The sequence below is a fragment of the Muntiacus reevesi genome, chromosome X (genome assembly GCF_963930625.1).
Source record: "Muntiacus reevesi chromosome X, mMunRee1.1, whole genome shotgun sequence".
NCBI classification, from domain to species: Eukaryota; Metazoa; Chordata; class Mammalia; order Artiodactyla; family Cervidae; genus Muntiacus; species Muntiacus reevesi.
Window position 1 is genome coordinate 42,050,527 of NC_089271.1, and position 24,995 is coordinate 42,075,521.

The 24,995-nt window shown below is 41.2% G+C and overlaps 1 protein-coding gene across 1 annotated transcript in view; it reads left to right on the forward strand.

The window, feature by feature from the left end:
* MAOA (monoamine oxidase A) overlaps nt 1-23,604 on the forward strand; it is a 78,891-nt gene extending 55,287 nt beyond the window's left edge. Inside the window, exons 7-15 of the mRNA XM_065915060.1 lie at nt 2,751-2,900; nt 3,558-3,717; nt 4,612-4,708; nt 9,549-9,602; nt 16,045-16,102; nt 17,299-17,396; nt 19,499-19,610; nt 19,876-19,938; nt 20,123-23,604. Of these exons, the coding sequence (XP_065771132.1) occupies nt 2,751-2,900; nt 3,558-3,717; nt 4,612-4,708; nt 9,549-9,602; nt 16,045-16,102; nt 17,299-17,396; nt 19,499-19,610; nt 19,876-19,938; nt 20,123-20,269 (939 nt within the window). The 3' untranslated portion in view covers nt 20,270-23,604. The remainder of the gene's footprint in view (nt 1-2,750; nt 2,901-3,557; nt 3,718-4,611; nt 4,709-9,548; nt 9,603-16,044; nt 16,103-17,298; nt 17,397-19,498; nt 19,611-19,875; nt 19,939-20,122) is intronic.
* The last annotated feature ends 1,391 nt before the right edge of the window (nt 23,605-24,995 follow it).

The following is a 24,995-nucleotide window of genomic DNA, read 5'->3' on the forward strand; positions in this document are numbered from 1 at the left end:
TTGACCTCTATACTTCAAGATCTTCTTCATAAGAAATATTGAGCCAACAAGAAGCAGATTCAACTCAGCAAGACTCTGATGCCCCAGTGAATTTATGCTTTTGAACTGTGGTGTTGGAGATGACTCTTGAGAGTCCCAGGGAGTGCAAGGAGATCAAACCAGTCAATCCTAAAGGTAATCAGTCCTGAATATTTGTTAGAAGGATTGATGCTGAAGCTGAAACTCCAATACTTTGGCCACCTGATGCGAAGAACTGACTCGTTTGAAAAGACTCTTGTGCTGGGAAAGATTGAAGGCAGGAGAAGACGGGAACAATAGAGGATGAGATGGTTGGATGGCGTCACCGTTTCGATGGACATGAATTTGAGTAAACTCTGGGAGTTGGTGATGGACAGGGAGGCCTGATGTGCTGCAGTCCATGGGGTTGCCAAGAGTCGAACACAACTCAGCAACTGAACTGAACTGAACTGATACCACAGCTGTTACTAATGAATGTAACTCATCTGGCTCCCTGGTTGGATACACAACAAGCCAGTAGTAAAGCCAGAATTTCAATTCCCGGATTTTCCAAACTCTGTGATTCTTTATTTCAACTCTCCCTTAGTGAAAGAAAATGGGTGTCTCTTTTCTAGGAATGTTATGCCTCAATGGGATAAGGTTTAATTGGGAGCAATTTAGTTCTAACTTATGCTCTGTTTCACAGTATGAGGTGTAGAGTCATTGTCAACTTAGTGAATTATTCCTTTCCTTGGGAGACCTCCAGAAGTCCCTAAGTTGTTCTTATGGTTGCCAGTTTGACCTTCAGCTTTAGCAAACATAAGGCAGTCGCATTTTTAAAGTGCCTTTACATCTAGAAATCCCATATTACTCCTTTTAACCTATATTGGTCTTTTGGAAATATCTTGACTCAATTTTTATATATATATATAGTTATTTATTTAATTTATTTTTTAATTGAAAGATAATTTCTTTACAGTACTGTGTTATATTCCTCATTCAGAGGAGCCAAGATACTTCTAGGCAAACTCCACATGACCTTTTGGAGGGCATAGTTCAGATTATGAATGTAAAACCATTATCACAATACCTTTACAAAGAACTTAGATTTATCCTTTAATAGTTTAATAGTTATTTATCCTTTAATAGTTTAGTTCAACAAATACTAGATATGAAGATGGAAAAGAGTTCCTGGTCTTTCCACTATACTAACATTCAGAGTAACTCTTGGAAAACAGAGGTCACATTGTTAAATGGTTCCGGTTTTGTGAGGATGGACAGATCATGAAACCAAACTACTTTGGTAATGTTTTTATAAGGAGCTATAGTGGTATCATTAAAACAATAGCCAGTTATTCAAGTGTAAAAAATTATTGTGTGGCTGCTGGCACAGGCTTTCTGGAGGAATGTGATTAAGGTACCTAATTGAACAATGTTGGGCTGTGCTTCAGTCTGCCTACTTGTATTTCTAATCATTCAAAGAATGGTCGATCTCTAGCAGGCTAAAAATATTCCCCCGGTTCTTACAAAATACACTGTATGAAGGACTGACCTTAGATTAAGCTGGAAGCATTTCCATGGTGAGTGTAGCAGATGGCACTAGGGTGCAGCGCTCATGGTCTTACAGAGCTGCTCAAGGAGGCTAGTCCACAATGTCTGCAGGAATAGGCAGATGCCTAGCCTTCACTCTTCTGTCCTCCCAGTGAAACTTCCAGGCATTTTGGCAAAAAGTTCTCAACAGCTGAGATTTAGATTCTTAGAACATCTTTTGGTGATGACCAGGTGATCCTTGAGAGCACCATGAGCCTGTTGCGCCTAGACAGTCCTGGCCTGGGACTTTAAGAAACTGAGGGGAGTTAAGAAACTTCATCCTCATGAGATAATTGCTCAGGCCTGGTGCACTGGGAAGACCCAGAGGGATCAGGTAGAGAGGGAGGTGGGAGGGGGGATCAGGATGGGGAACACGTGTAAATCCGTGACTGATTCATGTCAATGTATGACAAAAACCACTACAATATTGTAAAGTAATTAGCCTCCAACTAATAAAAATAAATGGAAAAAAAAAAAGAAACTGCATCCCTATCTCAGTGAAACTAGGAAAACATAATCAATTTTTTTTTAAAAGAAACTGCCTCCCTCTGGGAGAATTGCAGCACCTTCCCTGTTGCCAGACACCCTCCAACCACTGCACTCTTGGGCATTTGAAGCTTGCTGATATTTGCATTCAGTCAAGGTGCCAGTGGTCTAGGGAAACCTTCCTTCTGATTCTGTGATTTGTTTTTAAAATTTTATTGAGATATGGTTGATTTTCAATGTCATGTTAGTTTCAGGTATACAACAAAGTGAATCAGTTATACATATGCATATATCCACTCTTTTTTTAATAGATTGTTTCCCCATATAGGCCTTTAACAGAGTATTGAGTAGAGTTCCCTGTACTACACAGTAGATTCTTATTAGGTATCTATTTTATATATGTAATGTCAATCCCAATCTCCCAGTTCATCCCTTCCCACTGATTCTGTGATTCCATAAACCAGTAACAGCTTTTTGTCACATGAAGCTGCTTAGAGCATGGTGACTGAGGTGTCTTGGTAGACTGTCCCTGTCCTAATGAGTTCTTCTAACAGTTAACAGTGCAGAGAGTGGAGGTATGGCCTGTAATTTTCCAGAGGTTTCTAATCAGTGGTAAATATGGCTTTCCTTCCTGGGGCATTTGTCACATTTCCATCCCTGCCTGCCTTTTCCTGTAGGAACGGAAGTTTGTAGGTGGATCTGGTCAAGTAAGTGAACGGATAATGCAACTCCTAGGGGACAAGGTGAAACTGAGGAGTCCTGTCACCTATGTTGACCAGTCAAGTGAAAACATCACCATAGAGACCCTGAATCATGAACTGTATGAGGTAATTCAGTTTTGTCAAAAGAAATGTGTATTATGGGAATTCCCTGACAGTCCAGTGGTTAGGACTTGGGGGCACAAGTTCCATCCCCTGGTTAGAGAACTAAGATCCTGCCTGCCTCATGGTGTGGCCCATAAATGAATAAAATTTAAAGAGCTTATATTGAGTAGGTCTCTGGCAGCCTGGTGGCTCAGATGGTGAAGAATTTGCCTGCAACGCAAGAGACCTGGGTTCAATCCCTGGGTGGGGAGGATCCCCTGGAGAAGGGAATGGCCACCCACTCCAATATTCTTGCCTGGAGAATTCCATGGACAGAGGAGCCTGGCGGGCTCGCAAAGAGTCAGTCACGACTGAGCGACTAACATGTTTCTGTCTTCTGCAGCTTCTAACCAAATATAATCCAAGCAGTGGCATGATTGATGCTGGCATATTTCTGACTCAGTCTTCCAAATTATTAGCCTTAGTTGATGTGACGACTGAGCAACTGAACTGAACTGAACTGAACTGATGTGCCTTGTTCTGTGTTGTTGCCTCGCAGTGGTCTCATACTATACATTGTGACTGCTTAGTGTCCCTCAAAATGATAAATGTGATGTTTCATGTCCCCTGCAAAGACTGTGACTCACATTTGAGATGGTATTTCGTGTCTGTTTGTTTCAGTGCCGATATGTCATTAGCGCCATCCCACCAACTTTGACTGCCAAGATACACTTTAGACCAGAGCTTCCATCAGAGCGAAACCAGCTGATACAGCGTCTTCCAATGGGGGCTGTCATTAAGTGCATGATGTATTACAAGGAGGCCTTTTGGAAGAAAAAGGGTAGGCTGTGTTTATTCATGTTTAAATTGTATTAAGAGAAGACTGCACTCTTTTTTAGGAACATATCAGTTCATTTCAGTAGGGACATATACTACACATTGAACGGAAAAAAGATGTGTTTCCAGTTGGCAGAGAAAGGATCAGAAATCTCAGTCTGTCCATTTCTTCATAGTCCCCAGCAACACAAAATGGCCCCAAGAGTGCTTGCTGGCAGTGAGAGGCAAGGAAGCAGGCCCTCGAGTTGCAGGGCCATATTGCCCAGGCCCCTGGCATATGTCTCACCACTTCCTCTTCATGAGCAGAGTGAGACAAAGGACCACCGTGAAAGAGCGCTCCTTTGAAGTCACACATTCCTGGGCCCCACTTGCTTACTAGCTGTGTTGCCTCAGGTGACACTTCACCTCTCAGCCTCAACCTCTGTATAAAATGGTAACAATGAGACTTCCTGTCGGGGTGTTGGCATGAGGCAGGGTCTGGGCGGATATGGTGTCGGTTGTTGCTAAGCCTTCATCTCATACTAAAAGGATTCCTTCTTGCCATTTCTCCCCTGGTTTCCCAGAGGCAATTCCTTCTAACACATCCTACTGTTTCTTGTGATTTCCACAACACCAAGGCCATCTTACAGTTTTACTCATGCATTGATCATACCTGACCTTTATGTAAAGGTCATCGAGATGGGTCATTTTCTAATGTGTCTGGGTGACCAAACATCCTTGTTTAATCAGTGAGTGTATTTAATGGAAAAGAACTTCTGGTATCGGGGCAAAGACCAATAGTTTTAAGTTTGCCTTCCGCTTAGCAAAATAGTTTTATATATATATATATATTTTAAAATGTCCTTCCTAAATCCCTGATGAAGTTTCTCAATCTCCTATTATTTTTCTTCTGGTTAAGATTACTGTGGCTGTATGATTATCGAAGATGAGGAAGCTCCAATTTCAATAACGCTGGATGATACCAAGCCAGATGGATCACTGCCTGCTATCATGGGGTAAGTGAGACCTGGATTTTCTGCATTTTGCAAACTATGTTGGTGTCTTGGTATGGGAACTGGCAGAGCATGTTGTTTTGGACTCAAGCTCAAGCAACGCTAAGTAACCCTGTAGACAACATATCATGTTTTCATGTGTGGTAATATTAGAGTCATAGAGTATGTGGCATGAGAACACTGGGAAAGTTTACTAAAGTGAACACAACTTTGAACTTGTGTTCATTGATTTCTTTCCCCCATGAAACTTACATGTGGAGGACAAGAGTGAAAAATACAGCTAGACAGATGGCATGGTAGACCACTTTGCCTATAGAATGTTTACAGCCATTCTGGAACGAGAACTATTTTGCCCTGTAAAACTTTCCAAAGTTATGTTTTCTGGGCTCCAGTCCTCTCTCCATTCTAGACAGCACTACATAGCAAATGTTAATATTTTAATTGTTGGAATTCCCTGGTGGTCCAGTGGTTAGGACTCCAAGCTCTCAATGCCAAGGGCCCAGATCTGATCTCTGGTCAGCAAACTAAGATCCCACAAGCCATGTGGCATGGTCAAAAGAAAAGAAAAATTTGTTCACTGTTACCCTGGGAGATAAGATGAATGACCAATGAAGTGCAGTTTGAAGGAGAGCCAGCCAGGCCTTGAATGTAGGGCACTTTTTCCAGTAAGTCACTCCATGGCTCTCCTCCATGAGGAATAGTGCCAGGGCAAGGTTCTGCGTCTGGAAGAAGAACTCTCTTTTCCTCTCCTGCCTCACACAGCCGCTCTGCCCTCAGGAGACTAGGGGTCCAGAGAGGGAATTGGAGCTCCCACAAAAAAATTTCCAAGGAGTGCCATAGCCTCCAAGTCGTCATACTTTTTAGTCCTCCTCAAAGCAATACCAACAAAAGGGCTATTTATCCTAGCACATTGCAATAAAAGAACACAGCTTCTCTGGCAGTCAAGTGACTTTTGGAGACCATTGGTTTTCCCCTGTGCCGCAGGAAGAGTTAAGCTCATGTGCATTGTGTCATTGAAGGGAAATTGCAAAATCAAAAGGAGCACACCCATGACCCTAGGGACTTAGAAAGCAGACTCTGTCTGCTACTGGACTGCCAGCAAAACATTTTGTAACTGCTTCTCTCGCTGTAAGATGTAAGAAATAGCACCAGCCTCCCTGGCAAGGGAAGGTGCTCACAATGTAAAGGTTATAGGAACATTGTACCCTATTCATCTCTGACCCCACTGGGCAAGAAAATACGTAGATTGTTTGGGGAGTTTGCCGTCCCTTTTTATGTGCCAGAGAAAAGCAAGAAGTTGAGGCAGAGGTTTCTGGAGACTACTGGTCAAGACCCATCTGACTGTAGATGAAAGAATATTGATGTTTTTCTTGCCCTGGGAATGAAATACTGTGGCATCCACTGTTCTGGGCTTTCTTTAGCTTTATTAACAAGGACATGGGCTTCCCTGGTGGCTCAGACGATAAAAAGTCTCCACTTGCAATGCAGGAGACCTGGGTTCGATTCCTAGGTAGGGAAGATCCCCTGGAAGAGGGCATGGCAACCCACTCCAGTATTCTTGCCTAGAGAATCCCCAAAGACAGAGAAGCCTGGCAGACTACAGTCCACGGGTTGCAAAGAGTCGGACACGTGTGAGTGACTAAAGCATAGCACAGCAACAAGGACATGGATTGCAGAAGCCTTCTAGATGGTAATGGGATTATTTATGCAGCTCCTGCAGTCCATGGGGTTGCAAAGAGCTGGGCACAACTGAGCACTAACAACTTACACTTAGACAGTGATATTCTAATCTGTTTTATCTGGACAATTTCTTCCACCCTGTTCTTGCCTTGAAGCTATATTGCCTCCACCCTGCTCTTTGCTCTAGGCAATGAAAGCCTTGAAGATAGAGATGCTGTAATTGCCCAGCACTGTGTGTGTGTGATAACTACTTGCCTTTGGAAACTAGAAAGGACCTTGTACTTTAGAGTTGTGAAATGTTCCCACCCCAAAGCCAGGGTGTATAATTTCCCCAATAAAACACCAAAGAAAGTTGAACAATAATTGTCCATTCTTACAGTTAGATCAAAGAGGTTATTTCATTCAGGACTTGAGATTTGACAGACAGAGCCAACACTCGCTGCCCTTTAGAAAAAGAACTGTGAAAAGCACCCAGGATCTAAAAGGCTTTCAGATAAATCATTTCATCTTCTATCAGCTATTGGTGATTTTTACTGAAATACTCACATATGATTGCTGCATAAACCTAAAATTTAACTAAAATCATTACTACTACAGCTTCCCAGGTGGCACAGTGGTAAAGAACCTGCCTGCCAGTGCAAGAGCTGTAAGAGATGTGGGTTTGATCCCTGGGTCAGGAAGATCCCTTGGAGGAGGGTATGCAACCCACTCATGTTCTTGCCAGAGGAGCTAGGCGGGCTATGGTCCACAAGGTCACAAAGAGTCAGGCATGATGAAGTGATTTAGCACCTAGCACCTTACCAGCAAGCCACAACATAAAGTGTTAGTTAAATCAAGCAAAATCATGACTATATCTCCCAGAGTTCAATGGTTCAAATTTCTTAAACAGTCCACAGCTTCCTCTGAAATACTGTTCTCTGGGTGAACACAAATACATTTAGTATCTTTGCTTCCCAGCATGATCTCAAATAACAACTCTAAAGGAATGGTCAATCAAACTGAGGAACAGTTGAATTGGGGGAGAGGGATTTGAGGGAGAGGACAAAATTTCTGTCTTCATCCCTTTCATTTTCAGTCCTGATCTACTTGTCTTTGTCTAGAACAACAACAAAAATTACAATTTTAAAAGTTTTCTTAAATGGAGAAATCGCTCCATTGTCCTTTAGTTCATTTGGATTTTTTGGCAAGCTTTCTAATCATAGTATAGCTAAGGATTTCTTGTTATAATTCCATTCTTTAAAATATACATGCAATTAATAATAGCATAATAAGTAGAATCTACTTGATCAAAGGGAAGCAGACAGATCATAACTGAGTTTTACTGAGTCACTGAATTTGAGGACTGTGCTAGACTAGTTTCCCAGGAAGTCAACTCAGAGGTGGAGATTTGGGTTCAGGAGGTTTATCAGGAGTTGCTCTGTGGAGTGCTGCCTGGGCTTCCTAGGTGGCGCTAGTGGTAAAGAACCAACCTGTCAATGCAGGAGATGCAAGAGATGCGGGTTCTATCCCTGGGTTAGGAAGATCCCCTGGAGGAGGCCATGGCAACCCACTCCAGTATTCTTGCCTGGAGAATTCCATGGACAGAGAAGCCTGACAGGCTACAGTTCATAGCGTCCCACAGAGTCGGACACAACTGAATCGACTGAGCACACAGATGCATGCTACCTGTTGGGGAGGGAAGGAATCAGGATTGGGCAGAGGGAACAGTTGGGCTCCAGTGTTGGAGGCCAAAGTAAGGATTGCCTTTCAGAGGTGTCTGCACTGGGTGTCTGCACTGTGCGGTAGGCTTTGGTACCCACTGCACTCTGTCATTCGTTCTGAGAAGGGATGGGACCTTGCACCAGGCAGTTCTCTGCTGCAGAGTGTAATTGCTAGGGAGGGATTTGGTTGTGAGCTGCGGGTAGTGAGTGAGTGTTCCTGAAGAGGAATCTGGGTGGCCCACCATGGCATCCACTTCAGGCACTTTATTTATTTATTTATTTATTTATTTATTTATTTATGGCCATGCCTTTGACATGTGGGATCTTAAATCCCTGACCAAGGATTGAACCCATGCCCCCTGCAGTGGAAGCTTGGGAATCTGGGTGGCCCACCATGGCATCCACTTCAGGCACTTTATTTATTTATTTATTTATTTATGGCCATGCCTTTGACATGTGGGATCTTAAATCCCTGACCAAGGATTGAACCCATGCCCCCTGCAGTGGAAGCTTGGAGTCCTAACTGCTGGACCACTGGGGAATTCCCAACAAGCACTTTTTGATATGTTTTTCCAGCTTTTATCAAGTAATTTGACAGATGGCAACAGTCATTACCAAGCTCATCATTTAATGCAACATTAATTCATCTACATAGTCAATTTCCTACTGTATGCCAAGAACTGTACTGAACTTTGGCTATAAAATATTGAGTAGGTAGTGATCTATTGTTTAGGAGCCCACCTCTGGCAGGGGTTTTGGACCCAGAAGCAGATGAGGGCAGTTTGGCATTTGCTCTAGTAGATGGAAATAATGGGAGAGTGTGGGAGAGTGTATTAGTGCTGAGTACAGTAAGTCCCCTACTTACAGACCATCAAGTTGTGAACTTTCAAAGATACAAACGTGGGTGCCAGCCCCACATACCAGCTGTTGTACTATACTCCTGTACTTTTCTAGGTACTGTACTTAAGATTAAAAGTGTTTATTTTTGTGTTTGTTTTTTATGTATTATTTGTGTGAAAAATATTATAAGCCTGCTTCACTTGTAGCTCAGTTGGTAAAGAATCTGCCTGCAGTGTGGGAGACCCAGGTTCAATCCCTGGGTTGGGAAGATCCCCTGGAGAAGGAAATGGCAATCCACTCCAGTATCCTTGCCTGGAAAATCTCATGGACAGAGGAGCCTGGTGGACTGCAGTCCATGGGGTCGCAAAGAGTCAGGCACAACTGAGCGACTAACACTTACTTACTTATTATAGTACTATATAATTGATTGTGTTAGTTGGGTACCTAGGCTAACTATATTGGACTTAACGAACAAATTGGATTTACAGACGCATTCTTGGAATGAAACTTGTTTGTATTTAGGGTATTACTGTAAATATAGGCAAGAACACTTTAAAAAGAAGAGGCAACTCTTAAGATAAACCACTATCACCTAATCGTTCAAATGTAATTTCTCTCTCCAGCTTCATCCTTGCTCGAAAAGCTGACCGGCTCGCTAAAGTACATAAAGATATAAGGTAAGAATTTACATCTGAAACATGTAAAAGATTAGCTTTATATTGTGCTTGTTGTACTAACAACACTGTAATAACATTATGAAAAATGCAATAATTTGTTAATCTCAAAATCCCAACAAATCAATTTTTTGTATTTTGCTAGCCCCTCTTTTGACTCACTCCTGCCCATGTGCATATATTAATTTAGTTTTACATCTCTGTATTTGTTTTACATTGGTTAAGAGATAGGGTTTCTCAGTAAGATGGCTGGAGAAAAATCATAAAAAAAATGTTAGCTCTGAATAAAGCTTAAGAGGCCAAGTCCCAGTGACCTTTATTCCATCTTGAAGGTTCTCCAACATGTGCTTTTTCTGAAAAGCAGATCCATACATAGGTGTTCAAACCTATTGCTTATTTGTCAGCAAGGTGATGTCTCGGCTTTTTAATACACCATCTAGGTTTGTCATAACTTCCGTTCCAAGGTCCAAGCGTCTTTTAATTTCATGGCTCCAGTCACCATCCACAGTGATTTTGGAGTCCAAGAAAATAAAATCTGTCACTACTTCCACTTTTTCCCCTTCTATTTGTCATGAAGTGGTGGAACCAAATGCCATGGTTTCAGTTTTTTGAATGTTGAGTTTCAAGTCAGCTTTTTCACTCTCCTCTTTCACCCTCACCAAGAGGCTCTTTAGTTTCTCTTCATCTTCTGCTATTAGAGTAGTATCATCTGCATATCTGAGGTTGTTGATGTTTCTCCTGGCAATTTTGGTTCCAGCTTGGGATTCATCCAGTCCAGCATTTCACATGATGTACTCTGCATAGAAGTTAAATAAACAGGGTGACAGTACACAGCCTTATTATACTCCTTTCCCAATTTGGAACCAGTCCATTGTTCCATATCTGGTTCTAACTGTTGCTTCTTGACCTGCATACAGGTTTCTCAGGAGACAGGTAAGGTGATTTGATATTCCCATCTCTTAAGAATTTTCCACAGTTTGTTGAGATCCACACAGTCAAAGGCTCTAGTGGAGTCAATGAATCAGAAGTAGATGTTTTTCTGGAATTCCCTTGCTTTCTCTATGATCCAACATATGTTGGCAGTTTGATCTCTGGTTCCTCTGCCTTTTCTAAATCCAGCTTGTACATCTGGAAATTCTGTACTGCTGAAGACTAGCTTGAAGGATTTTGAGCATAACCTTAGTATGCTCAGTTCACTCATGTGAAATGAGTGCAACTGTATGGTAGTTTGAACATTCTTTGGCATTACCCTTCTTTGGGATTGGAATGAAAACTGACTTTTTCCAGGCCTGTGGTCACTGCTGTTTTCCAAATTTGCTGGCATATTAAGTGCAGCACTTTAACAGCATCATCTTTTAGGATTTGAAATAGCTCAGCTGGAATTCCATCACCTCCACTAGCTTTGTTCATAGTAATGCTTTCTAAGGCCCACTTGACTTCACACTCCAGGATGTCTGGCTCTAGTTGAGTGACCACATCATCGTGGTTATCTGGGCCATTAAGGCCTTTTTTGTATAATTCTTCTGTGTAGTCTTACCACCTATTCTTAATCTCTTCTGCTTCAGTTAGGTCCTTACCATTTCTGTCCTTTATCATGCCCATCCTTGCATGAAATGTCCCCTTGGTATCTCCAGTTTTCTTGAAGAGATACCTAGTCTTTCCCATTTTGTTGTTTTCCTCTATTTTTGCATTGTTTCTTTAAGAAGGCCTTATCTCTCCTTACTATTCTCTGGAACTCTGCATTCAGTTGGGTTTATCTTTCCCTTTCTCGCTTACCTTTCACTTTTCTTCTTTCCTCAGCTATTTGTAAAGCCTCCAGAGATAACTACTTTGCTTTCTTGCATTTCTTTTTCTTGGGGATGAATTTGGTTACTGCCTCCTGTACAGTGTTACAAACTTCTGTCCATAGTTGTTCAGGCACTTTCTCTACCGGATCTAATCCCTTGAATCTATTAATCACCTTCATTGTATAATCATAAGGGATTTGATTTAGATCATACCTGAATGGCCTAGTGGTTTTTCCTACTTTCTTCAATTTAAGTCTGAATTTTGCAACAAGGAGCTCATGATCTGAGCCACAGTCAGATCCGGTCTTGTTTTTGCCGACTGTATAGAGCTTCTCCATCTTTGGCTGCAAAGGATATAATCAATCTGATTATATCTGGTGATGTCCATGTGTAGAGTCATCTCTTGTATTGGTGGAAAAGGGTGTTTGCTATAACCAGTGTGTTCTCTTCACAAAACTCTGTTAGCCTTTGCCCTGCTTCATTTTGTACTCCAAAGGCCAAACTTGCCTTTTACTCCAGGTATCTCTTGACTTCCTACTTTTGCATTCCAAACCCCACGTGATGAAAAGGACATCTTTTTTTGGTGTTAGTTCTAGAAGGTCTTGTAGGTCTTCATGAAACTATTCCTCTTTCAACATTACTACTTGAGTCATAGACTTATCGTGATTAGATTACTGTGATGTTGAATGGTTTGCCTTGGAAACGAACCAAGATCATTCTGTCGTTTTTGAGATTGCACCCAAGTACTGCATTTCGGACTCTTTTGTTGACCCTGATGACTACTCCATTTCTTTGAAGGAATTCCTGCCCACAGTAGTTGATATGATGGTCATCTGAATTAAATTCACCCATTCCTGTCCATTTTAGTTCACTGATTCCTAAGATGTCGATGTTCACTCTTGCCATCTCCTGCTTGACCACATCCAATTTGCCTTGATTCATGGACCTAACATTCCAGGTTCCTATGCAATATTGTTCTTTACAGCATTGGACTTTAGTTTCACCACGAGACACATCCACAACTGAGCATAATTTCTGCTTTGGCCCAGCTGCTTAATTCATTCTTTCTGCAGATATTAGTAATTGCCCTCTTCTCTTCCCCAGTAGCATATTAGACACCTTCCAACCTGGGGCGGGGGGGCTCATCTTCTGGTGTCATATCTTTCTGCCTTTTCATACTGTTCATGGGGTTCTCACAGTTAAAATACTGGAATGGTTTGCCATTCCCTCCTCGAGTGGACCACATTGTCTCAAAACTCTTCACTATGACCCTTCCATCTTGGGTGGCCCTGCACAGTATGGTTCATAGCTTCATTGAGTTATGCAAACACTTTCATTACCACAGGGATAACCCTAAATCCTTTGTTAGCTTTTGAAGAGGGTGTGCATGCAAATGTATACTTCTCTCTGCATTTGATTTAAAAATTAAACAGCAAATCAACTAGCAGATCTTGCTTTGAGAGTTACTTTGATGACTTTGCAAGTTAGGGAAAGGCCGCAGACGTTCCCACATTTGCACATGGGTTTGTTTATTTGAGCAACCATGAGATTTGATGTCAGGAAAGGGGAACTATTTTAGTGTCTGCCTACTCACTCAAAAGAGGAAGAATTTGGGGGTCTGGTGACGGGGAATGATTTGTTCAAGGCTCCATAGCCAGCTTGTGACAAAGTCACGAATAGCATCTAATGTGTACTTTTTTTCATTATGTCATACTAAGCTTGACATTTTCTTTTGGATTTCCTGCCTTCCCTCCTTATTAATAGTAAAATAAATACCAGCCTGGATGTAGACATTTGGTTTTGATTCCACATAGTGGCTAAACTTCTCAAAAGTTTTTATAAGGCAAAACCACTTAGAATTCTGAATGCTATTGACTCAAGTAATAGTTCCCAGAACGAACTGCGTCAACATTTCCCAAAGGATGTTTGCAAAATATATTTTTTCTGAGGCTAATAGATTACGATTTGGTAGGTTATGGGTGGGGTCTGAGTATTTGCATGTTTTAACAAGCCTTTTGAGTAATTATGATGAGCAGCCAGGTTTAGAAACCAGTAGGTATATCCAACTTGCACAATGACTTCTTTTCTACATCATTTAAAGTATGCTCTGTTATTTTTAGAGCCCAGCTAAGCAACCAGTGCATTGCTGTACCATCCTTATCTTATATAACTTTTCTAAAAAAATTTTTATATTAATGGGAGGAAGGGATGGAGAAGATAATTTCCTATGTGTTCATTAGAACTCATCATTGACTCATTTAATAATGTGAAATACAGTCAATAATGACAAATTTCTATGATAACTGATTTACTGTTCTTGAATGAAAAGTTAACTATAGAGTAGTTTGATTACATTTTAGGGTTCACTCTGTTTTAACAAAGATGTTATTATATACCTAAAGTAAACGAAACATTGTTAAGTTTTCAGGATAATGACTGTCAATACTTTTGTTTTCTTATTGACTCAAAACGTCAGAATTATTTCTTGTAACACTCATGTGAAGTAGGTAAGAATCAGTCATATCATAGAGTATAAAAGAGGGTACCACACTGGACTGAAGATGGATTTTGATTCAGTAAATTTTTATTGAGCACTTACTACAGGCGGGATGCTCAGGAGAGCAGATCCTTGACCCTGCCATTAGTGAGCTGAGTGATGTTGAGCTAGTCTCTTGAGCACACTGAGCCTCAGTCTGCTCATGTCTGAAATGAGTGGCTTGGATTACGCAGAGAGAGACAGACAGGTACACAGTAGTCTTGAGACTTCTTCCAGTTCTACCTTTCGTTTATCATTATTGAGCTGTAGTATAAACAGCTCCTCGAAGGACAGTGAATCTTGCCTGTCTGTACTGGAACTTAAATAGCTATCTAATGATGTGTGACATCACCTCAAAAGTGGCATTTGTCTCTCCCTTAAAACCTTCCATGGTAAAGTGGTGTCAGTAAACAACATTTATCATTTCACCTCCTTCTCTTGATTTACCACTATATAGCCACGAGATGGAAACTCTAGGAGCTGTATAAATCATGTGAGTGTGAGCATTCAGATAAATGTATAAAGTTACACTTTGTCCAACGTTATTCAGAGAAATTGGGAACACTTGTTTTCTATTGTAACTGGCAACATGAAATTGGCATCTTTTAAAATTTATTTCTAATAACTATAACCTTCCCTACTTCCTTCCTCCCCCTCCCAATATTTTTTTGTCATTTGTCTCTTTAGCTTTTAATGCTTATCTTACAGATTTGAATTAAACCCTTTATCACATTTTTAGCAATTTTTTCCAGTCATTTATTAGTATATAAGAAAGTATTTTGGAGCACTTTCAATATTTAACCTATATAAAGACTAAAGAAGATAAATACCTAAAGTGTATAACTGGATCAGTGTTAACCTGTTTAAACAATTTCTAAAACAGAACTATTCATTTCTAAAATGGATAATTTTAGTAAATTAGAGCTTTTAAGCTGCACTAAGAGTGATTGTGAGTTTAAAATGTATCTGTTTCAAGAAGTGCTTAGATAGGGATTCTCTGGCAGTCCAGTGGTTAGGACTCAGTGCTATAACTTCTAATTCAATCCCTAGTTGGGGAACTAAGATCCTGCAGGCCAAATGACATGGCCAAATAAAAATAAATAAATAAATAAAATGGTAATTTTTTTTTTTTAAAGAAGTGCTTAGTTGAATAAAGCTATTGATTTTTAAGATATAGTATGTACCATGTTCTGTGCTGGTCATTTGCATAATGAATTATGAGGGTGATCAGAGACTGTTTTAAGGTACTATCACATAACACACTCCAGTACTCTTCCCTGGGAAATCCCATGGACGGAGGAGCCTGGTAGGCTACAGTCCATGGGGTTTCGAAGAGTTCGGACACAGCTGAGCAACTTCACTTTCACTTTTCACTTTCGTGCACTGGAGAAGGAAATGGCAACCCACTCCAGTGTTCTTGCCTGGAGAATCCCAGGGATGGGAGCATGGTGGGCTGCCGTCCTTGGGGTCGCACAGAGTTGGATACAACTGATGTGACTTAGCAGCAGCAGCATATAACACATCATGCCCACTGCCCCTCCATGCCCTTAGGACCCAGTACTGTGTCCACAGAAAATTCTGTCAAGTGACAGATTACTACCCTGGAATGACCGTAGGCCTCTCCTAGTATAGCATGTGTTATGTTACATTTAAAAGATTAAATGAGCTTTATATGTTGGTAGATATTTAAAACATAAACATAGGATAGTTAAAAGACACCATCATACTTACTATAGACTTATAAAAGAGATTACTTTAGAATTTCACATATTTCTAAATAGTGACTTAGAATCAATTCCTAAAACTGAATTTAATTCAATCTCATTTTTCTCCATTTTAATCTTGAATAGATATGGTAGTAGGTAGTGGAAGAGGCAAAAATGTAAAAGAGAACAGAGTCGGTTGAATCTCCAAAGCACATAACTCTGTCGGGGAAAAGAGAGTTAATTTGAGGGCAGAGATTCAAGGAACTGTTCATTTAGTGTAGTTACTGAAGGCCATTGATTTTAATTTTTCACTTAATAAATCTAGTTCATTGCAAAAACCCTGGAACTCACTATGTTTATTCCATACTCATCAGTCATTTCTTCCTTCACATTCTTTGGTTCTTTTTTTTTTATAGAAAAAGGAAAATCTGTGAACTGTACGCCAAAGTGCTAGGATCTCAAGAAGCTTTACATGTAAGAAATCCCCATCTTTAATCCCTAGCAGGTTCTGCTCTGTTTGCTCTGAGTGGTAAAGCAAAGCAGATTCTGGTTTCCTGACAGTCTTATGAAGAGAGTATAAAGGGATATGCTTACTGGAGGATTAACTTCAGCAGTCACAAAGGACCATTAAAATGCTGCTGTCAGTGCATGCAATTTCTGATGCAGCAGTTCCTTGGGCTGTTTAAATGTTCGCTGGATAACTGGCAGCCAGTAGTAATGAGAGGCAGAAGCTGCAGGTATTATATCCAGGGTGACTGAGATCAGTGTCTGGAACAGAGGCCATGCCCTCTTGTCAGTGTCAACTGATCACTGCCAAATAAAATCCCAGCTATATCATTATTTGTTGATGAAGTCACAGTAGTATTTACTTGATAAGACAGACTGAATCTGGACTCTCTGCCCAGGTCAAAGTCATACTAATTTGTTTTTCCATCTGCAGACTCAATTTACACTTCATTTAGGAATTTCGGTGCTCTCAATTTACCACTGAAAGCAATTAAGAGAATGAAATTCTTTTTAAAGACCCTAGCAGGTAGTGGGGGGCTCTTCCAGGGGATTTTCTCTGAACTGTTGGAAGATTAAACTTGCAGAATGTGTTAGAGAAATCAGAGAAGGTCCTCTCACGTCCCTTGGGAAACATTTTTCATCTTTACCTGTCCTCTTTTTAATAGGATTCCCATCATTCACATTTCCAGCTGAGAGAAGTGGTTCTGAAAAAAGCCTTTTTCAGACACTATGCTTTCCTTCTACCTTCTCCCCACCCCTTTTTCAGCAGTAATGCCCTGGTAGATGGGGAAGTAAGGTCTGTTACTTAAGGAATGCAGAGATTTGAGCAGACCCTTCCAGAACCTGATTGTTGATAGAGTCTTAAAGACTTCAGAATTCACATAGAGATACCCTCTCTTCCAGATATTGGAATACTTCCTGTCTCTCCTAGGCAAGAGGTTGAGAAAGAAAGTCAAAGTATATGCACCTTTTGTCTGTTGGCACCTCACAAAAGGCCATTACTTGGTACTGTCATGTTTCCCCTTAAGTTAGAAAAACAGGACTACTTAAAAAAAAAAGACTTAAACTTTTTGTTACAGTAAAGCACATAAGAGCCTTTATTGTTGACTGGCACCATTTCAGCTTTGTCTTCCCTTTGAAATTTTCTCCCCACTGAACTGCAGCCGGTGCACTATGAAGAGAAGAACTGGTGTGAGGAGCAGTACTCCGGAGGCTGCTACACTGCGTACTTCCCCCCAGGAATTATGACTCAATATGGAAGGTACTACCCAAACACTATGCCAATAGATACAAGACGTGTGCCAAGCTTAAAACTAGAAAGGTCAAGCTCAGTGGGGATTTTAGAAACAGCAATCAGCATTCCTATATGTAATGTCCCAGATAGTTTGTATATTCTAGGTGTCCACAGGAAAAGAAGTATGTCCATACGTAGAACAGTACCTGGCGGCACATAAAACAATTGCAGAGCACTGGCAAGGAATTCAGGGGCCATTGGTACACGTGAGAATCCTGCAGGCTGCAGTGTCCTCCAAGGGACCTTCTTGAGCTCAACTAAACATTTAGTCTTGCACAACTACCCTAGGCTCCTGGGCTCCAATCTACATGGGCTAAAGATGTCTTGCCAGCAGAGCAGCATCAGACGTTCCTCTTCATGGGGAAGCATCTCACTGTGTACGGCTAAGGTGTGAACAGTTGATATGTGCACAAGATGGGAGAATTCACCTTAACTTAAAAACCCCTTAGCTCACAGGAGCCTTTGTCTCTTAAAACAGCCTCATAGGCGGTATCTAGGTTCCCCACAAAGGACATGCCCAATTACAAGAGGCAGCATACTCAAGAAATCCCAAACATTTCCCAGATATTTAGACTCTTTCCAGATATTTGCAATTTATGAGTTTTCCCAGCCTAGATACAAGTTACCAGTGAGGGGGTGGAGGAGAGCCATTTTTACCATAAGCAGTGGTTGCCTGGTAACATATACGACCTTATGCCTTCATCAGGTTTCTAGAGGAACAGATCTAAAATGTTAACTCAAGGTCATGTGTGTCCATAGAGAAGGAAGAAGGGTTTGTTAATCCTTTCCTTATATGAGCTTTTTGTCTGTTTTTCTTAAGTGAATTATTAATTGTGCAATGATTTTAGTTCAATAGACACGTGTAGTATTTCAGTGAAAGTCATCAATATCTGATGAAAGATTAAACGATTCATGGGAAACCCTGTTTAGATCTTGGGTGCTTTTTACAATTCCTTTTCCAAAGGGCAGTTAGTGTTGGCTATTTCTGTCAAATCTCAAGCCAAGAATGAATAGCCTTTGTTAGTGATAACAGTATTGATGAACTGGAGTGGTTCTGGAATCAAAGTGGAAGTCTCGGAGAGGGGACTAGGATCAGGGATAGATGAAGCCAAGGATTCCTGAGTTGGAAAAAGGCATGACAGCAGGTTGAGGTGAAGTCCTTTGGGGTGGAAGTACATGGTTTAGGAGATTTCATGCAAGTGTCTGTAGGAATCAAAGCCAACAAGGTAGGAGGGGACAGTGGCTCATTCAGTCCAGCCTTGCCATGGTTCTCTTCACCAAGACCTCTTTGTAAGAGAAAGCCCATTTCACTACCCTCAGCCAGTCTTTAGATACATTCATAGAAGCTAATTGTACAGAGGTTTTTTTTTTTTAATTGTAGTTGATTTATTGTGTTGTGTTAATTTCTGCCATACAGGAAAGTGACTCAGTTATGCATTTTACACATTCTTTTTTATATTCGTTTCCAGTATGGTTTATCCCAAGACATTGAGTATAGCTCCCTGAGCTATACAATAGGGCCTTGTTGTCCATCCATTCTATATGTACCAGTTTGCATCTACTAACCCCAAACTCCCAGAGGTTGTTTTTGAAGAAGGTAGACATATAATCCTTTGAATCTCTCCTTTGCTAGAAATGAGTTCCTCTTCCTGTCTTCCCACTCACCACCATTGTTCCTCCCGGCAGTCAGATAAGATCTCATGAAGAACACACCCTTTACTGTAGGTAGCAGAATGGACTGCAAATAGGAAACATGACGCAAATGAATCTTGAGTGTGGACCTAATGTATGTTCTTACATTTTAATTCTGACTAGCTAGAAAAAGGTCTCGTTACCTTTAGCGATTGATGATCTCATATCCTGATTCTCTCTGGCTTGAAACCTCAGATCCTTTGGTGCAGACCCAGGAAACAAGGAGGAGCCTTTCACCTTTGGCTGAGTTGCATGGGAGTTTTGGAAACAATTTGAGTTTCCTTGTCTTCTGTGGGGTTTTAAGTGAGGGCCACGATTGGCTCATTTACCCTCAGCGCGTTCCCAGGTAACTGCATGACCTCTCTGTTCCCTTGAAGGGTGATTCGCCAACCTGTAGGCAGAATTTACTTTGCTGGCACGGAGACTGCCACACAATGGAGTGGTTACATGGAAGGAGCAGTAGAGGCCGGTGAACGGGCCGCTAGAGAGGTAAGACAGGAAGCCAAATGGCTCTCCCTCCTGAGTCCACTGACATAGCTGTCATCTGGTCTTTCCAGATCATGCCACTGACCATCTGTCTATTAATAAATATCCACTTCTCTGCCCTCACTTCACTCATGAGGTTCATCTGTGGCCAGCAGGGCCTTGAATCTGTCGAAAGTACAGAACCTCATAATACCATGGCCACTTTGTTTCAGGTCTTTTCTTTTTCTTTTTTTTTTTTTTTTACTTTTTTCTTTTTTGTTTCTTTCAGGTCTTGAATGCTTTGGGGAAGCTGGCTGCCAAAGACATCTGGATCCAAGAACCTGAAGCTAAAGTAAGTTTGGTAGCTCCATCTCTACAGACCAAGAATCACATATAAAAATCTCAACTTCTAGCCTGTGATGTCCTGGTAGATGCCACTCTCCAGGGCAGATCCAGACACTGATTTTACAGATATATTTTTCCACTCCTTGTTCCCACAAGAGTTTTTTGCTAATGATCTATGTTCATTCATCCAGGATGTTCCAGCTATAGAGATCACCCCCAGCTTCTGGGAGAGAAACCTGCCTTCCGTATCAGGCCTGTTGAAGATCGTTGGGTTTTCCACATCGATAACTGCCCTGTGGTTTATGATGTACAGATTCAGGCTGCTAAGCCGATCCTGAAGTTTTGGCTTCATGCTTTCTACTTAGCCTTCCCCGGTATCATCAAAAGCAAATTGCCGACCCATAGAACAGCCGTGCAATCAGATCATCTTTAAGTGGACCGATTTAACCCCTCAGTTTAATCTCAGTGTATGACCTCCTTAATTTCCGGAAGATCAAGCTCCATCTTGTGATTTGTCTGTAGACCAGCTCGTGTTGATTGGTAGAAAATAACCTTGTGATCAATTTCTTAACATCAAGAAGTTAAAGTTGACATGCTCATGAGAAACAGTTTCTGTGTCCTATTTTTCTCCCCTTTAACATAAAATACCTGATGATCGCAGGAATGAAGCATTTAACTTTCTCTCTGTAGAGGTTGAGTAGATTAAGGCCCAGCCTGTGACTGTCCTTTGAAGTCCTTAGCAAAGAGTAGAGTGTAGGCCCAGACTCGAAGCTTCCTGGGTAAGCAGCCCCCACTTTGGATGAGGGAAAGCAGTGGAGGTAGGGTTCAGACCCGCAGACCAGAGTGGGGACAACATCTTGTGGGCTGCTGTCTCAGGGATCTCCTGACCACTTCTAATTCCTGTGAAGTTTCTAGACACTGGTAGCTCAGATTGTGAAGAATCTGCCTGCAATGTAGGAGACACAGGTTTGATCCCTGGGTCAGGAAGATCCCCTTAAGGAGAGCATGCAACCCACTCTAGTATCCTTGCCTGGATAATTCCATGGACAGAGGAGCCTGGCAGGCCACAGTCCATGGGGTCACAAAGAGTCAGACACGACTGAGTGACTCACACTAAAACTAAACTAAACTAGACATCTAGTCTTCATGCTAGCTTGTTTGCATTTTTCCTCTTTTTCTTAAAGAGGACAGTGGTTACCAAGGAATGTTTAAATTAATTTGCTGTGACTGGTATTTAACTCCCTAGATGAGCAAATAGTGGCAAGACTGTCCCCCAGGAGGGCTTCCTGTTTCACTCCTCATGAGACCAACTGCAGTAGGCTTCTTCGCATCCTCCTGGAAGGTGGCTAGACATTACTTGGCTCATTGTCCTTGATAACATTCTGCCAATTCCAAGGAAGCAGTATTTTCCTTTCTTCAGGTAGACCCTTCTGAAGGCCCCTAGTGGCAGATATTTTTTCTTTTTTTTCTATAACCATAATAGAATCAGGCAGATCTGTTAACTTAAGTATGTTTTTCACATGGTTTGTTATTGTCGTTTACTGGCCCAGTCGTGTCTGACTCTTTGTGACCCCATGAACTGTAGCCCACTAGGCTCCTCTGTTCGTGGGATTTTCCAGGCAAGAATACTGGAGTGGGTTGCCATTTTCTTCTCCAGGGGATCTTTCTGACCCAGGGATTGAACCTGTGTCTCCTGCATTGCAGGCAGATTCTTTACCACTGTGCCACCAAGGAAGCACTTCCATGTGGTTACCTTTGAGTAATACCACCATGCCAGTTTCTCTCAAATAAGTACTGAAATGCACATGATAAATTTCTGATTGTTATTTCATGAGACTAATCAAGCACAGAAAGGAAATTAGGGCTCTTCTTATAACCTCACTCGCTTTCATTATTAAGATTTATAAAAGACATGAAATTGAATGATTTTATATATGAAAACTAAGTTTATCTTAGGAGAAATATGAGTTCAGAACAGTGCTCACCTCCTATCTTTCCCATTTTAAAAACTGTTGGGGGAATTCCCTGGCGGTCCAGAGGTTAAGACTCTGCTTTCACTGCCAGGTCCAGGGTTTGATCCCTGGTTGGGGAACTAAGATCCTGCAAGCTGCCCCATGTGGCAAAAAAAAAAAAAAAACTGTCAGATTTTTTAAAAACCCAAAAGTTTCCACCATAAAGTGTGTGTGTGTGTGTGTGTGTATATATATATATATGTATATATATATATATATATGAAAATCGACACAGATGTGATCAAATAAAGCGGTTGAGAAGATTCAGAAGATTCTGTGGACTCAGCAACCCAGGTGGTAGATACCCAGTAATATCTTGCATCATTGATGAATGAGGCATTTCATTTTAAATGAAGTTTCTAGCTAGCTGAAGCTTGTTCTTTGTGTGCCAAAATTTTTAAATCAACTAAAATTTTGATGGAGTCACTTCCACACATTTAGTACATAAGCTAAATTCAAATTCCTTTTTTAGAATTAATCCTGTCAATCGTTCTATCTCTGGATTATTTTATACTTTTATAATAGAGTATGCCATTTTTAATAGAGTGATACCATTTTTAATAGAGTGATACCACTGTCTTTGCCCCTGTACTAAATGCCGCACTGTTGTTTCATAGCTGATGAGTCTACTGCTGCTTCTGTCTTCTCCCATATTCAGTATTCATGTCACATCCTTATTTCTATTACCTCCCAGTAACTCTTAATCTAATCTGCTATTTTTTTATTGAATGGGAATTAAAGATTGCCAGAGGAACCAACCCAAGTTTATTACATAATTAACCTTATTGTAAATCCAAAATTACATCCTGAGAGCAAAGAGCAGGATTTTCTGCCAGTCTATACCTTGCTATTGAAAAGCATTTTAGCTAAGTTGGGAGTTTTGGTATTATCTTGGATATGCCCTAATGCGTAAGAACTTGCTGCATTTTATACCAAAGTGCTTTGAGAAATCACATCCCTGATCTATTTCAGTTATTTCTGTTTGCTTACTGATTAACTTGGTTCTAACACACCTCTGGGGAAATGCTGACAAATTTAACTGGCAACAGTTTTAACAGTCATCAAGTTGTTAACATAGTTAACATGTCTCGAATGTCGAAGGACTCCCAGAATATGGGATTTACCCTCTTCTCAAACTTTTTAGCAAACCCATTAATTCATCCTAATTAGATCAACCCTGTTAAGCTACAGATTGAGTATTAAAAATGAATGCCAGCCCAGGTGGTTCCTATGGGTGAAATAGCAGCTGAGAACTTCCCCACATACATGAGGTGATCCAATCCTGAGATGCCACAGGTCTTCTCTTCCACCCACTCTCAAGTCATTTAAGCAGCTGATCAAGTCTGGCTCTGTTCAGTCACCTGCTTCACAGTTCTGAAGGCTGTCAGCCTCACACAATAGTAAGGTTAAGAATGAGATTTGAAAAGTTAACCTTCTTGTCACAACTTTTAAATAAGGACGTATATCAGCCTGAAGACACAGTATTGAAGGATTGTGAACCATGTTTAGTCTGTGAACTTGGTGCCTAATGTTCTGTCTGAAGTGTGCCCCAGTGTTATACATGGGAGTACACATGTGTGTATGTATTGACACTGAAGTACAGTTTTGCCTGTCTGGTATTGTTTTGTTTGTTAATAAAGTGCACTATCACCTCTGATTCAGACCTGGCTCCTCTATTTAGGTGAAGGCTTGAAGGTTAAATGGCTTCTTATAGCAGGAGGTTACAATGAGGTGTCGTCCATGAAGGATGGGCTGGTATGGACTCCAAATTCTCAAAGTTCAGTTTGAGTTGGATTTTTTCAAGGTTTTCTGGAAGCTGATTAAACGCTAGACTATTATCTGCCCGACTGGGTCACAAAAGATGTGAATTTGATCAGAGCTTTTTCACTTAATTAGCTTATGATTCCTTGAACAAATGTCCTAGTTCTCTGCCTCAGTCTCCCCATCTGGAAAAGGGTGGGTTGACCTTGATGATTACCAAGGATTCTTTTCGTGGCAACATTATGTGACTTATACATTTGTTGCCAGAAATCTGTGCTTGCCTATCTATATGGCAGGACGAGTCACTCAGCCTTTCTGTATCTCAGTTCACTCCTTGACTTAAGTTGGGTTTTCTAGAAACAGACTCTGAGATGCAGAGTCAGGGCAGAAAGTTAATTAGGGATGACTCTCAGGAAATACACATAAGGGGGTGAGGAAGACAGGATTGGGCAGGAGTTGACCTACAAAGCAGTTGCAGCCAGGGCCTCAGCAGATCTTAAGGGGGAGCTGAAAGGGCCCTTTAGAATCATTCCCCATTGAGGCAAGGGGGTCTGGCTTCTTTATCCCTTCATTAGCTTCCCTCTGGAGTCTTGCCAGGTGACTCAGTGGTAAAGAATCTACCTGCTAAGCAGGAGATGCAGGTTTGATTCCTGGGTCAGGAAGATCCCCTGGTGAAGGAAATGGCTACCTACTCCTGTATTCTTGCCTGAAGAATCCCAAAGACAAACTATGGTCCATGGGGTCACAAAGAGTTGGACACCAATGAGCGACTGAAAAGCAGACAGAGCTGGGAAGGGTTGTTATATTGGGTGAGGAACTGCTGCTGTGAACTCACCTCAGCCTGAATTCCCAGCAGCCAAGGGAATCCAGGCAGGGGTACCCACAGTATGGATACTCTACACCATCCAAAAATGGAGAGAGTTGCCCTTTGTCAGGTAAGATATTATGGACTTGAGCTTTGGTTTTACAGATAGAATGGAGCTGTCTCTGTGAACCTATCCATGTTAGGTAAGGGAATTGCCTTTAAAGATGGCATTCTGCACTGTTTATGTGGAAGAAAAATAAAATTGGAAGTTACCCTGGAAGTGATTCAAACTTTGTCTCAACAAAGGAACCCCCCTCTACAGGTTACTAATAGAAAGATTAAAGTGGAGGAGGGATGTGCATTTACAAGCAAGAGTCCAAAATCCCATGTCTTCAGGAGTCAGGAAGCTTAAAATGAACAGCAGCAGGCATGAGGCATTAGGGAGTAGTATGGACTGTAGCTGACGTGGGAAATATCTGCCCCTCA